Source organism: Capsicum annuum, chromosome 4 (genome assembly GCF_002878395.1).
Source record: "Capsicum annuum cultivar UCD-10X-F1 chromosome 4, UCD10Xv1.1, whole genome shotgun sequence".
In the NCBI taxonomy this organism is placed as follows: domain Eukaryota; kingdom Viridiplantae; phylum Streptophyta; class Magnoliopsida; order Solanales; family Solanaceae; genus Capsicum; species Capsicum annuum.
Genome location: NC_061114.1, coordinates 10052774 through 10066967, shown reverse-complemented (window position 1 = coordinate 10066967; position 14194 = coordinate 10052774). Strand labels below are relative to the sequence as shown.

General features: G+C 35.1%; 1 protein-coding gene across 10 annotated transcripts; it reads right to left on the bottom strand.

Moving 5' to 3' along the window:
• Window positions 1-315: 315 nt before the first annotated feature.
• Window positions 316-12482, bottom strand: LOC107855185 (probable LRR receptor-like serine/threonine-protein kinase At1g53420). Of its 10 annotated transcripts, XM_047410697.1 has the most exons (26): window positions 12274-12482; window positions 11995-12137; window positions 10838-10964; window positions 9695-9766; window positions 9041-9112; window positions 8830-8901; window positions 7675-7746; window positions 7495-7566; window positions 7327-7398; window positions 6420-6491; window positions 6232-6303; window positions 6071-6142; window positions 5909-5980; window positions 5733-5804; window positions 4981-5046; window positions 4243-4305; window positions 3935-4000; window positions 3677-3712; window positions 3514-3566; window positions 2880-3241; window positions 2616-2820; window positions 2203-2319; window positions 1927-2048; window positions 1570-1777; window positions 969-1116; window positions 359-882 (listed from the first exon to the last, which is right to left on the bottom strand). In XM_047410697.1, exons 1-25 carry the CDS (start codon window positions 12276-12278, stop codon window positions 1079-1081), a joined length of 2403 nt encoding a protein of 800 aa, XP_047266653.1. In that variant the 5' UTR covers window positions 12279-12482; the 3' UTR covers window positions 359-882; window positions 969-1078. The 10 variants fall into 10 exon arrangements, with proteins under 10 accessions (XP_047266650.1, XP_047266651.1, XP_047266658.1 ...); XM_047410694.1 differs by having other exon boundaries at window positions 316-882; window positions 11995-12482; XM_047410696.1 differs by having other exon boundaries at window positions 2616-2805; window positions 11995-12482.
• Window positions 12483-14194: the final 1712 nt, after the last annotated feature.

Below are 14194 nucleotides of genomic sequence, written 5' to 3'. Positions count from 1 at the left end.
TACATTTCTGCCATATGCTGTTTCCATTACCTCAACTTTACCGGTTACTCCAAGGCTCACGTTCAGTACTCAAACTTGAACTCAACCGGTAAGTAGCACTTTTTCAACTTTGATAGTGCACATCACACACGTCAACTCAATTTCAATTGACAACTAAACAGTCTAAATGTTCTCATTGTGTTTTGAAGACACCTTACATTGACGTCACACATAAATTTTGAAGATATGTTTTTCTTGTGTTTCATCATATCTTATCATCTTCTTTAATAGATGTAACAAGATTCTAACTCAAGAAGGCAACACAATCATGTATTCTACATAACCTGGCAAGCCCCTTAAATATCAAATCCTTGCACACTAGTCAAAGCACCGAGGCGTATCTAGCATTTGAATTTTATGACTTCTGAATTTACAATAATAACTTCAAGTGCTAATAACCGGATTCTAAATTTAAAATATGTACATATTCAGTGAATCTCATAACACAAATACAAGATTTAGGACAAACATACCACTTGGGTTCTAGCTCCGCCCCTGGTCAAGCGCATTGTTAAAGCAAATACGGTACTCCTTTACTTTTTCTCTCTCTGTGAAGACATGATTTCTCAACCTTCTTTGCCGGGATATTGTAGTGGTCACGAGAAGCACATTTGAGTCTGCTACATGGAGAAATTAAAAATCCTCTGGTTTGATCAAAATGGTCTCGATTAAGGGTTCTTTCTTTAAAATCTTCACGATTTTAGACATGGTTGGTCTGACTGACGGAGAATCTATGCATTGGATTGCTAATTGTAGAATCATCTCTGTTTCTTCCCAGTCATAGCTCATCAGATTACGATCAACGAGTTCCATTAAAGTTCCCCTCTGATCCTTTTTTTGTGCCTATAGTAATCGATTAAAGCCAATAACTTTCTCTAGTTTCCTAAAGTAATGTACATAACTATTGGAGTTGGTTGAGTTTCAGTCACCTCATCCACGAGGTATTCAGTCTCACCACCTGGCCTCGGGTTCTTGATTTTCATTCCTCTGACAATTATAAGTGTGACAACTCCAAAGCTATACACATCCGCGCTCACTTCTAAGGGGCGATCTTTAACTTTTGGCGCTGTGTATGACCTGCAAAAGGCTTCTATCAGTGAGAAGTGCAATTGTGATAGCCAACGTATACAAAATTTTAACCAATTTGAAAGAAAAATCAGTCTCCCAATGTTTCAATTAGGGCGTTTCCTTGCATTGTTCCTTCTGTCTTTTGCTTGTGATAGAGCCTTGCAAATCCAAAATCATATATCTTCGGATTTAGATCATCATCAAGAAGAATGTTTGCTGGTTTAATATCCCCATGTATAATTTCCTGTTTGGAGCCCTCGTGAGGAAAAGCTAAACCTTCTGCTGGACCAAGACAAATTCTATATCTCGTTGGCCAATCTAGTCTAGCTCTAAGTTCATCTGAACCTTTTAAGTAGACCAAAGCTCAACTTATCATTAGTACAATAAATTTATCTTTTCCCTCTTCTTTACTACCACTATAGAGGCTTAACGAAGAAATCTTTCATAAACGGAAGGCGTTACCAAATAATGCATCTTCAAGAGTGTTGGTTCCAATGTACTCATAGATAAGCAGAAGTTGGTTGTTTCCTAGACAGCATCCCATTAGTGTTACAAGATTCGGATGTTTCATGCCAGCAATTGCACGACTCTTTTCCACAAACTCCCACATTCCTTCTTTTGTTCTTGAAAGCTTTTTAACTGCGACGGCAATCCCATTTGAAAGTGTGCCCTGAACATTCGTTAAGTATTTCAGATGATGAAATTGTGTATCAGAAAAACCTCCGTTTCAATTTGTTTGTCTTGCTTTCATTTTTTATCCATTTCGAAAGATATATCAGAAAAAATCATAACCTATAATGAGTTAAGATTCTAGCTAACCTTATAGACTGTCCCAAAACCCCCCTCACCAATCCGGTTCGCAGTATCAAAATTCTTTGTGGCAGCTTTAATTTTCTGATAGTTGTAAAGCCCTCCAGGGTACAATTCAACAAGTTCTAGCTCTATACCAACACATTAGTAAATATATGTCAGAGGGATCGAAAACATAAATAAAGTAAAGAAGCTTACAACAAATAAAAAGACCTATGATTCACATGGTGGTGATTAAAACCGATAACTACAAATCCCAATGGAAACCAAATAAAGTAGTGTTACCTCCCTGCCATATGTCTTTGAATCTCCAGGAAAAAACTATGAATAATGTAGTTAGAAGAAGTAATGCAAATACTGAAATTCCAGCAAGCGCTCCAGTGGACAGATTTGATTCACGAGCTGGTTCATAAATTGTTACGGTGAAATATCAGTCACAAAATAGGAACTAAAGCCATATAAAATGGTAAATAGTCGGTGGTAGCCCGGTGCACAAAGCATCTCGCGTTCATGCAGGGTCCAGAGAAGGGGCACACCCCAAGGGGTGTAATATAGATAGCCTACCCTAATGCAAGCATTAGCTAGTGTCTTCTTCCACGACTCGGACCCGTGACCTATAGGTCACACGGAGACAACTTTATCGTTGCTCCAATTCCACCCTTCATAAAATAGTGAACAATCCGACAAAAAATGAATGCCTGGAGTTACTGTAATTGCGGATATAAGGGGCCCATAGTACTCTGATCGGTATAAGACAGATCCTTTTCCAGACCAGTATAAGTGAATCTCCAGACTGTTATTCAGCACACAAGTAAATTCCTTTGTTATAGCCATATTCACACCTCCCGCGTCCTTTTCTATGTTGAAGTTTCTCAGCACATTTTCCCCCTGCATAAATATTATCTAAAAATCTTCTTTATGTTTGCATATGGATCAACAACTTGATGGTTTTGGTACCTTACCTGGATATCTACATCAAACAGACGTCCTGCTTTGCTATGCGAAACTTTATTCTCGCTACTAGATATTTCAGCAAAGTGAAGCTTCACGTCGTACACACCACTTTTCAAACAAAATCCATAATATTTCAAGGATATTGGGGATAAACGTGCTGAGCTATACAATTGTGCATCACCAGCTTGGATTTGGCAATCATATAGAATGTACTCATTACGACTTGCCCATAAGAAGCTTCCCATACTACTATAGCCCCAATTTGATCTACTGAAGAAAGTTGATTCACCACGTGGATTTACATCAGCTTCATAAACTCTTCCGTTAACTGATACAGACTCACCACCGCAGTTTATATACAAACGGTCATCTACAGACAGAGACACTATTTTAGCACATGGTGCATTTATAATCTTAAAATGCGGGCAAACTTTAATCTGGAATGGAAACACTAGCAACACAACATTGTGACGACAAACTAGCAAATAGCAATCTTATCATGAGTCATGAAACAAGCACTTTTAACTATAGAAATAATTAGTCCGTCAGAATTTTTTCTGTAGAGTCACATTCAATCCCATAAGGAACATAACATAAGACATATGCTAATATCACTTCACATCTGAAGTTGTTAGTACTTACAAAACTGAGTTCCATTCTTACAATCGAAATCAACTTGGTCCTGCTTTGCAACCCTATATTCAAATGTACTCAAAGTTAAGCATAGAACTCAGACCAATTTGCTTAGGACCAAATTATTTCTTTTTTTCCCACTCTTTGTGGAGATACTGGTGGAAGAGCTTACTTATCCTTTTCGTTGGAGCAGCACTTGAACAGATTCCTGGAAAAGGGTAACATCATTGGATTCAGAAATAGAAAAGCTACTAAGAAGCTGTGCTCCTCGGACTCTTCAAAAATGTCAATGGGTGTGTGTTATATACTCCAAAAGTAATGCATTTTGGAGAATCTAACACGGGTGCCGTAAAAATTTTGGAGAGTCCAAGAAACATAGCTAAGAAGTACACAAATAAGATTTTTCAAGATATGCGAAAATCACCCTTACAAGTCAGGGTTTAGCGTCTGCCCGGGGTTAATGCTCACATCTCTGAAAAGGTTTTCAGAAACATCCCTGCACTTTGACTTGGACGAGTGAGTGGCAGAATACGTTGTAGAAATTAATGAAAAGAGAAAGTGAGAACAGAAAATCTCTTCAATTTATTTGGCACTTGCTTTTACTTTCCCATTATCACTTCGATTTAGTTTCATTCTGTTACTCTCTTCCTCAGCGTAACAAGATAAATTTCCTAGGAGCTGCTAGTAATGTCTGAACTTAGAACCGAAAAATAATAAATTAATGCAAAAGGCACTTACACGTATGAATTAGCATTCATCCAAGCTGGAATTGTCTCATTGAGATTATTTTTTCTTAGATATCTGGAAACAACACACCGGATCATGAAAGTTGATACCACACAGGAAAAGAAAAGAATGTGATAAAAATCAATGTTACGACTTCACGATAGGAATTAACAACAACAACATACCCAATGTAATCCCACAAGTGGGGTTTGGGGAGGGTAGCGTGTATGCCGACCTTACCTCTTAACTCGTAGAGATAGAGAAGCTGCTATAGACCCTCGACTTAAAAATTGCATTTCAAAAGTAGTTTGATAAAGGGACTATAGAAATGAAAGCAGTAAGAACAATGAAATAATGCGTAATGGAAAACAGTACACAACATTCAGAAGAAAGAACAGTAACAACCATGAAATACTGATATAATCGAAGCACAAACAAACACATGTGATAACCAAAATTAAAGAACAAGAAACTATGAGAATATTGCTAATACTACTGGTAAGAAATTATTACTGGCTTCGAGAAGAAATGCATCTAAGAAGGATATAACCAAATGGAAAGAGGTACAGAGAATCCTCCACAGGAAGACCACACAACATGAAATCAGGTCTCTCTCAGACCTCTGCAGCAACGCATATAATTTGAAAGAGCAGCTTTTCTTGCAATGATGAATTTTATATCCACATTTCGTTACAAAAGTAAGATCGCATTTTATATTTAACAATTAGTTAGAGAATTAAGATGGCTTACATATAAACCAGTGAGTTGTCAACAACTTCTGGAATTGCACCAAACAAACTATTGAAACTCAAGTCCCTGCATCAGGAGAAAAGAAAGTAGAATTACTTTATAAATTTGTTCAGTAAACATGTATTAGCCTATATAGTGACAGGTTTACACTCAATTAAGTCGTTTTCACTTTGTTCCACGCACTTCAAGTATTTTTTTTTTTCTGTATACCGTATGATATCAAACAGAACAGGAGCAAGACAAAGATAGCACATTTTAAGATTTTAGCCTGGCGGACTCTTCTATCCATAAACGACTTATTTTCTCATAAACCTCATAATATGAGATTATTTTTTTCAATTTTGAGGTAGTGGAGGGGATTATAATATGGGGAATCGAGCCCTCAACTACAAGGTTAAAGTTTATGTAACCAAGATAGCCAACCAATTGAGCTACTAAGATTGCCCTCATAATATTAGATGTTGAAACACGGGATTGAGAAGACTTTAATAGGAACGATTTGATCATGAAGAGTTATATATGAAAAAGGTACAGTCAGAGAGGAGAACATTTAGATCATCGACTTTCCCATACCAAAAGCATGCCTTCATCTTCGTAAAATAAAGAGCTAATGGTTGATAGATCGAGTAGAAAAATCACACACTTGATAATTTAGGTATGAAACTCGCAAAACCAGGGTACTTTATATATTTTTTGACCCTTAACTCTAAAGTAAAAGAATAGGGAGATATTTATTGCAGAAGCTGTCTTACAGATACTGTAGGCCAGGTAAATTCCATAGTCCAACGGGGATGCGGTCAGCTATTGAACAATTCCTCAATGTCCTAGATAAACAACAAACCAGAAAATAGAATTCCATTTCAGGAGAAGAGCAAAAGAAAAACTATTAATCCAATAACCATGAAACTTTGGGTGCCAGGGGACTCACAAAAGTCTCAAAAATTTTGTTCCAGATAAATCTGGAAACGACGAGCTTCCTCCAATTAAGTTACTGATATGCCTGAAATGGATATTATATAATACATAATTATTCAAATTTTGGGAGAAATCCTTTCAAGAATGAGTACATCGAAAAGCTACAGGATTTTGAAGTTCTGTTAGACTCTTCAGCTTTGAGAATTGGCCATGCAATGGTGCAGAAAAATTATTCCCCATCAGATTCCTTCATAACATGTACAGACAAGAATCAATAGTCTTGAAAAAAACATGCATAGATTGTATGAAAATATACAGTTACTTCGTGAGTTTTACATGATATGAAGGTCTTGCCACTGCTCGAAAATATCTGGGATTGCTCCATTGAGGTTGTTCCCTCGCACATTGCTACAGCCGAAAGAGGATCAACTGATTTAAAAGTAATCTGAAGATGTATATTAACCCCCCACCCCCTCTTTCATCCTATGCTAATGTGAATGAAAGATAATAGAATAGATACTTACAAATATGTCAGTTTATTCAAATTCTTGAAGCTCGCCGGTAATGAACCAATAAATTCATTGTTCTGCAATTTCCTGAAATCATTTACTACATAATAATAAGTATCCCTGTATTCTTTGTCAACTTTGGATGAAATGGATTATGCTATTATTTATGTGTTTTGATGATCCTATATATAATGTTGATAATCCATAATAATAAGTATCCCTGTATTCTTTGTCAACTTTGGATGAAACTCTATCCAGTAAATGTTCAAATTTAGCAGCTTCCGTGTCCGTATAATTACGACCAGCTTTAAAAGAACATACAAGGAATGAGTAGAATTGTTTTGCTTTGGATATATTTTTACTTTGACAGAAAGCTGTGGGTTGGGAATGTTGAAAGCCAGCTCTCCAGGACCACGGCATAGACCAAAAAAAAAAAACATCTTTATCCCATTATACACAGCTAAGTACACGCACAAGAATTCAGTAAAAGTCAGTCTAAATGTAAGTGGATTAGCTACATTTCCTAAACATGTACGATCAAACATGTACTCTTCTCTGTATGTAAATTTTTACAAGTTTGTAAACTCTCATCACATTTGGAGATTAGACAAAAAGTTTTATCATCACCTGGATACTTGGTCACAGATTTTTGGAGTAGAATGTGATCAAATAAAAGACTTTAATACAAGTGAACGTTTGGTGAATTTTTTAATATAAGCACATTTTTCGGACCAAAAAAGAAGACGACTCTAATACAGTGCTAGGTTTGGATAATAGTTCTCTGAGTTGTGTTCGTTAAAATGCAAATAATGCATCAGTTTATCTTGTGTTGCTAAGTATTCTACTGCCATTGCCTTCCATTTGAAAGATCATTACACCAACTGATCAAGATTATCTCCCAAACCAACAAAAATATACTTACAACTCCTCAAGATTCACAAGATTTCCAAGCTGGCCCGGGAGTACATCCGAGAGTTGATTATCAGAGAGGTACCTAATTGTGAAGGCAAATAGATGGGGATTCAAGTTTGCGCTAAACCAAACGGCAAGTGAGATAATATAGAAATATGGATTTTATCAAGGATTTTACAATCCAATGAGGCTCTTAATATTTCCCCGCTCAGCCGGAATTTTCCCTGATAAGAAGTTATAACCCAAGTCTCTGAAAGGACAAGAAGAAAAGAAATATATATTATGAACTAAGAGAGCTAGAAAATAATAATTTATTCTGGAATAGAAAGGACAATATGAGATGAAGCTTTAAGCTTACAAATATTCCAACGATGGGAGAGCACCCAATTCCGGAGGAATTGTTTGGTTGAACAACTTTTTGCACAAATATCTGTAATGGAAACCAAGGTTAGATTTTAATGATTAAATATGATACCAAGATAGAAGTTTGAGTTAATTTTAATGATTTTTTTGTGTGTGTCAACTTTACGCCTTGTGGAGTCACTTCTCATGATCTCTTCGTTCCCATATTTCCTCTTGTTAAGAAAGAAACCTTTGATCTAACTCGAACACAAAAGCTATCTCTCATAAGGTGAGGGTTTTTCAACACTATATAAGGAGATAAACAACCATCCATCAAGTAATGTGGGACACTTAACAACCCACCGCATGCCTAAGCTTGCCAACTAGAGCGTGGACAAAATAATATGGGGGCCCTATATTGCGACATAATAAGAGGGTTGAGTCTGGCTCTGACCATAGGCCTAACTCAATCCTGAAAGCTAGCTCATGAATTGAGGATTGATCAAGACTTCCTAAGTTATGTCTTCAAGGAGTGATGCATAATTGACCAAGTGCCAAACAAGGAGACAAACAACCCATCCCTCAACCAATGCGACACAGTAAACGCTTCCTAAGTTCCAACTTCCAAGTGTTGTCTTGAAGGAGTGATGCATAATTGACCAAGTGCCAAACAAGTAAAGCATCAAATGCCATAGTTTTGTCACAAATTGCAATGAACAAAGGGATAGTCAACATCCTTCACATTTCCGTCGGCCAAACAGATGAAGATTTGACTTTGGTAAGCATCAAGCTATCACACAGCACCCGATAACACTTCTCCATTTCAAGTTTTAATCATCTATCATTTAATTCTCATGATATTTGAATTGCTCGCAACAGTATATTTCGCCTCATCAACTACTATTAGGATGTCATAACATTGTTAGAACAGCTAGCATTCAAACTCGGACGAGAACCATTACTTTATGATTGTTCTGTTGCCAAAAAGGAATTTCTGGTTTTGTAAAGCAGTCAAATTGAAGTTATTCCATTTATTTTCCTTGATGGAAATGAGTGGGAGCAATAGTTCCTCTTTTTGATTTAAAAATTAGCAGGAAATTAAACAAGTACGTAGAAATTGCGCGTAGGTTGAGTCATAAAGCTAATACAAAAACGTAAGGCAATGACGTACATTTGTTTTACAGACGACATCTGACCAAAGAAAGGTGGAATGGCTCCTTCCAATAAGTTATCACAGAGAGAACTGTCAGATAAAACATCATAACTATCACAGGTAATTCAAGAAAAACATCATCATATGCATGGTAATGGACTTTAAAAACAGATAAATAAGTTTCTAATATTATGAAAAATTTTGCAGTCGAAGTTCTGAAACTACTCACAATTCCGACAGATTATCCAGTTTTTTGAATGATTCAGGAATGTATCCACGCAAATTGTTTCCATTCAAATATCTGTAATCAACCAAAATAGATAGATAAATAAAGGATAATACAAGAGATAAGATCGCTTTTTCAAAATGAGTGTTAAGACATTAACTTTTTAGCCGTGAGCTCCCCTGCTATTATTCAAGTAAGGATGCAAAAACCAAAATCAGCATAGAGTGCTAATTTCTTGTTTATTTGCTTCTGATCATAGAACGTATAAATCTAGTGTCGTTATTATATGCAACTAGTTGTGTCGGAGGAATGATTTTATGTAAGGGGGTTCGAAATAGATTCTCAAGTTGTATCAAGGGGTTCAATATGCAATATAAACACATAAATATCAGATTTAACCTTAAATATAAAGTGTACTTTCCTGAAGAACGGGGTCTGAGTATACACTACCCTCCCTACACCCCACGTGTGGGATTACACTGAGTATGTTGTTGTTGTAGTTACCGCATTCGTTTTTCTATAATATTTATTACACTCACGTACAAAATGCAACTAGAATCTAACAAATGGAATGACACTTAAATGCAAAATCTTCAAGTATGCTTATGATCTATAATGCGAATTTAAACTGAAAAGCAATTGTTTAGGTATCCTTACAGCGTTTTTAAATATTGAAGGTTTCCAATCTTTGCAGGGATCACACCTTGTAATTGACTATAGGAGAAATCTCTGCAGTTCATCATGTTGCAAAAACATCAATCAGAAATCTCGAAGTTGAAAAGTTAAAAAAAATGCAACAAAATGTAACGCCCATGAGACCACAATTTCAGACAAGGATGACCTGCACATTTGGTCGAGTAGGCAAAGATGTCTCTTAAGTTGCTTTACACTTTCGAGGTGAAATTATGGAGACGGTGCTATTATTAGAGTGAAATTATTCTAAATCATTTTTGGTCGAGTAGGCAAAGGTGAATATTCCTGCTTCAACATAATATAGAAATGTAAAGAGGCATCGGGCAGCCTAGTGTACTAAGCGCCCATTATGCGGGGGGAAAGGACCGGACCACAAAGGTCTATTTTATGCAACATCAAAGGGCTATTTTCATGGCTCTAAACGAAGAAACTTCACATGTGACACGAAGGTTCCCTTCCAAATGTAAAGAGGCATAATTTTAGATACTTGTAATCTACCGTAAAAATTCAAGTAGTGAAGTAGTCAATAATGTGGGTTGAGAACCACAAGGTCTCGGATTCAAATCCCAACTGAGACAAAAACACTAGGTGATTTCTTCTCATATGTTCTAGCCTTAATGGACAGAGTTACCTAGTACCTCTTGTCGGTGGGAGGTGCCAGGTATCACGTGGAATTAGTCGAGGTGCACGCAAACTGACCCGAACACCATAGTTATCAAAAACAAAAAAGCACCATGAGCACTGCATATCATCATTCTACTCAAACGACGACCACTGAGAATATTAGAATGGCAAAGTGCCCAAGAGCACAATCATATATTTCTCAATGGCAGAACCAGGATTTTCTTCAAAAGAATGAAGTAAACACACCACAAGCCAAAGGGGGTTCAACATCTACTATATATACATACAAATAATTTTAACCATGCATAGATAGTGTAATTTTTCACCGAAAGGGGTTAGGATGAACCCCATCGTTCTACCTGGACTTGTAATATTTCGAAATGGCGTATTACTCAGCAGATCAATTAACAAGAAGAGCAGTTAAGAAAAATACTAAAAAGTAAAACAATAAGAATAGTAAATAACTTGGATTAGAAGTGATACATGTACACCACTCGACATCTTTTATGGTCCTCAGGATAACAATCGCAAGTAACGGAATTTGATTCAATATAACAACTTGGAGATAATCTTTCCCCAGAACACCCAAGCAGATCATTGATGACATCCTCTGACATCCAAATGCAGAAAATTGCATCAGCAGAGAGATAAAAATTAGAACGGATAACCTGTGATGTCATGAAGATGTAACAGCAAATAACAAGCTCATCTAAACTCTAGATAAAAAATAATTCCCTCGTTACAATTCCTGCATTACTAATCGTTACATTTATCCATGTATAAAATCCCTGCATAACTTGCTTAAAAACCAAACTACCTCCTCAGGATTGCAACGCCAATTGTTAGCTATGAGTATGTGGAATAAGTTGAGGGAAAGTGTAATTTCTTTATACCGTCATCCAACTTTATACTTTATTCGTCTAAAGAAAATTCAATCTCACCCTTAATCAAATGGAGGAAATAAAACTATAGAATCTCCTCGCACAGTGCGATTTTCTTTCTATATTACGTTCATCTCTATGTTACCATTCATGTACAAAATAACACGTAAAGGTTCGGCTTTCATTTCAGTATTAAAAGCTGTTACAGGAAGAGATGTCTTTACCATAAACAAAGAAAGCGATAAATTTTTTCGCGATGACTATACAAACATCAAAAAAAATTGAAAATATAACAAGGCAAGTTAAAAGTAATTCGACTATGAATTCAGACAACAAAGGACTATTATGATTTTGACGACTACACAAATACCATTTTTCAGACAAAGCGTCAACAAACTTGCGGTAGAACATAGTGTTAAATGGAGGTTGAGAACTTCCATTGATGAAATTTGCCTTTATCCGAACAACAACAACAGCATACCCGCCAACCTCAGAGTGGGGTCGGGGAGGATAGAGTATACATGGACCTTACCCCAACCTCAAAGGTTGATAGGTTGTTTCGGGTACACCCTTGGCTCAAGAAAAAACAATCCAAAGCAGTCCCACACAATAAGTAACGGAAGTCCAAAAGAAAATTATTTCTCCATATTGACAGTAACATTGAAAGCAAAATAATATTGGAACATGTTTGAATCATTTAGTATAAGAAAACAAAGCAGCAAAAATGTTTACACAGACTTAAGACAGTGACAATCTTACCATCTTCTTTCGCAAGAGGAGGTATATTTGGCAATTTTTCATCATATAAAGTTGTTGTACAGATTCTGCGTAGAGGGCCTTGCGTAGCTTGTTCTACAGCCACCTCAAAAATGACTAACAGCAGCAAAAGACAAGTGAAAACCCTGTAAATAAACATGAACATTACCATATTAACTCAACAAGAAATGCTTATGCCTTTCTTTATTTAGGCAAAAGCTGCATTAATGTGGTTTATAAAAAAGAACATTTCTTCATGTTTTCCCATTTCTGGGCCCTTACAGCATAGCATAGCTTATCTTTTACAGTACTCATTTTACATTCCTTTTACATCCAAAAAGATGAAATTTTTCCACAATCCATTAAATTCTCTTTCAGTCATTCCATCAAACACCTTCCATGCAAATCACGAGTTACTTTAATCTTCACATAGAATATGCCTTTTTTGTTAGTGCATTTGTGGTAGTGAACTGATTCCCCTGTAAAGGGTATTTGAGTCAATTACTCTATGAAGCGTTTATTGGAAGTTTCAGCTTAATTAAAGTAGAAAGAATTTTCAAGAAAGTGACAAAGAAAATGGTGTATCTTTTTTGACTTTTTATGAAAAGATAATTTATGTTAATAATCAACTGTTGGATTTTGACACACAAATTAAGGAAAAAATAATAAAGATATCATTTTCTTGTTGTTGAACATTATTGTTGTTACCATTACTGTTGCTACTTGATCAGTTTTTTTTAGATCAAATTTTATTTGTATATCACTTAGGCATTACTTATAGGTAATTCTAGTAAGTAAAATTATAATTTTTAATTGAATTTCTCATCTGAGTGTATCTGCTACTGCTGTTTTTTCAACAATGGATAAAACATGTAACGTGAATCTAACAGATGAGAAATCTGTTGCAACATATATGACAAATTTATTGCATAGATTAATAATCTGTTGCAACATATATGACTAATCTGTTGCGCAGATTAGTAATCTGTTGGAATATATATGACTAATCTGTTGCGCAGATTAGTAATCTATTGTAACATATATGACTAATCCATTGCAACATATATGACTAATCTCTTGCAACAGATTAGTCATATGTTGTAACAAATTACTCACTTGTTGCAACAAATGACTCATATGTTGGATTCATGTTGCAGGTTCTATCCATTGTAGCAGTAGCAGATATAAAAAATAAAAAATTCAGCAAAATCATAATTATACATACAAAATCACCTATGAAGTAATGTCTAAGTGATATACGAATAAAATTTGACCTATAAAAAATCCAAAAATTTCAATAGGGGCACAACGAATAAGTGAAATACATGAAAAATTTCATGAAACGGGTAAAGAAGACAAAAATAGTATACCATACATCAAATGCAAAAGGATCAAAGGGACAAACGTTTGAGCTCTCGTAAAAAAGTTTAAGTTTCCTAGTATTTTAATTACTTTCTAATGGATGACTCATCTGTTATAACAGATTTTCTATCTGTTTGATAATTTTCAATAGATAAATCATTTATTGCAACATGTTAGTCATTTGTTGATTCAAATTAAGCAATTATTAGTAATAACCAAATTGATTTAACTAAAATTAAAGACAAGTCTTTAAGACAATGGGACAAACATTTGAGTTCTCCTAAAAATATTTGAGTTTCCTAGTATTTTAATTATTTTCCAACAGATGACCTATTTGTTGCAACAAGTTAGTCATCTGTTGCAACAAATGCTTATAACAGGTTAGTCATTTGTTGATTCAAATTAAGCAATTATTAATAATAATTAAATTGATTTAATTAAAATTGAAGACAAAGGGAAAATCGTTTGAGTTCTCCTAAAAAACATTTGAGTTTTAGTATTTTAATTATTTTTCAACACATATTTTGTCTATTTAATAATTTCTAACAGATGAGTCATATGTTGTAACAACTTAGTCATCTGTTGCAACAGATGTCTATATCTGTTTGATAATTTTCTATAGATAAATTAGTTGTTGCAACAAGTGAGTCATCTATTGCAACAAATGTCTATATCTGTTTGGTCATTTTCAACAAATATTTTTATCTGTTTGGTCATTTCCAACATATAACTCATCTGTTGTAATATGTTAGTCATCTATTGATTCAAATTAAGCCATTATTAGTAATAACTAAATTGATTACTAAAATAAAATATGAATTAATAAGTTCAATTACAGTTT

What these genes read in the sequence shown, in the direction of transcription:
- LOC107855185 (XM_047410695.1), bottom strand. Translation starts at nt 12,163, where the DNA reads ATGGTAATGTTCATGTTTATTTACAGGGTTTTCACTTGTCTTTTGCTG. An exon ending in TTACCTGGCCTACAGTATCT is followed by an intron (nt 5,047 to 5,732) that starts GTAAGACAGCTT and finishes CTCCTGATGCAG; the next exon opens with GGACTTGAGTTTCAATAGTT. An exon ending in CGCAATTACAGTAACTCCAG is followed by an intron (nt 2,320 to 2,615) that starts GCATTCATTTTT and finishes TTTATGAACCAG; the next exon opens with CTCGTGAATCAAATCTGTCC.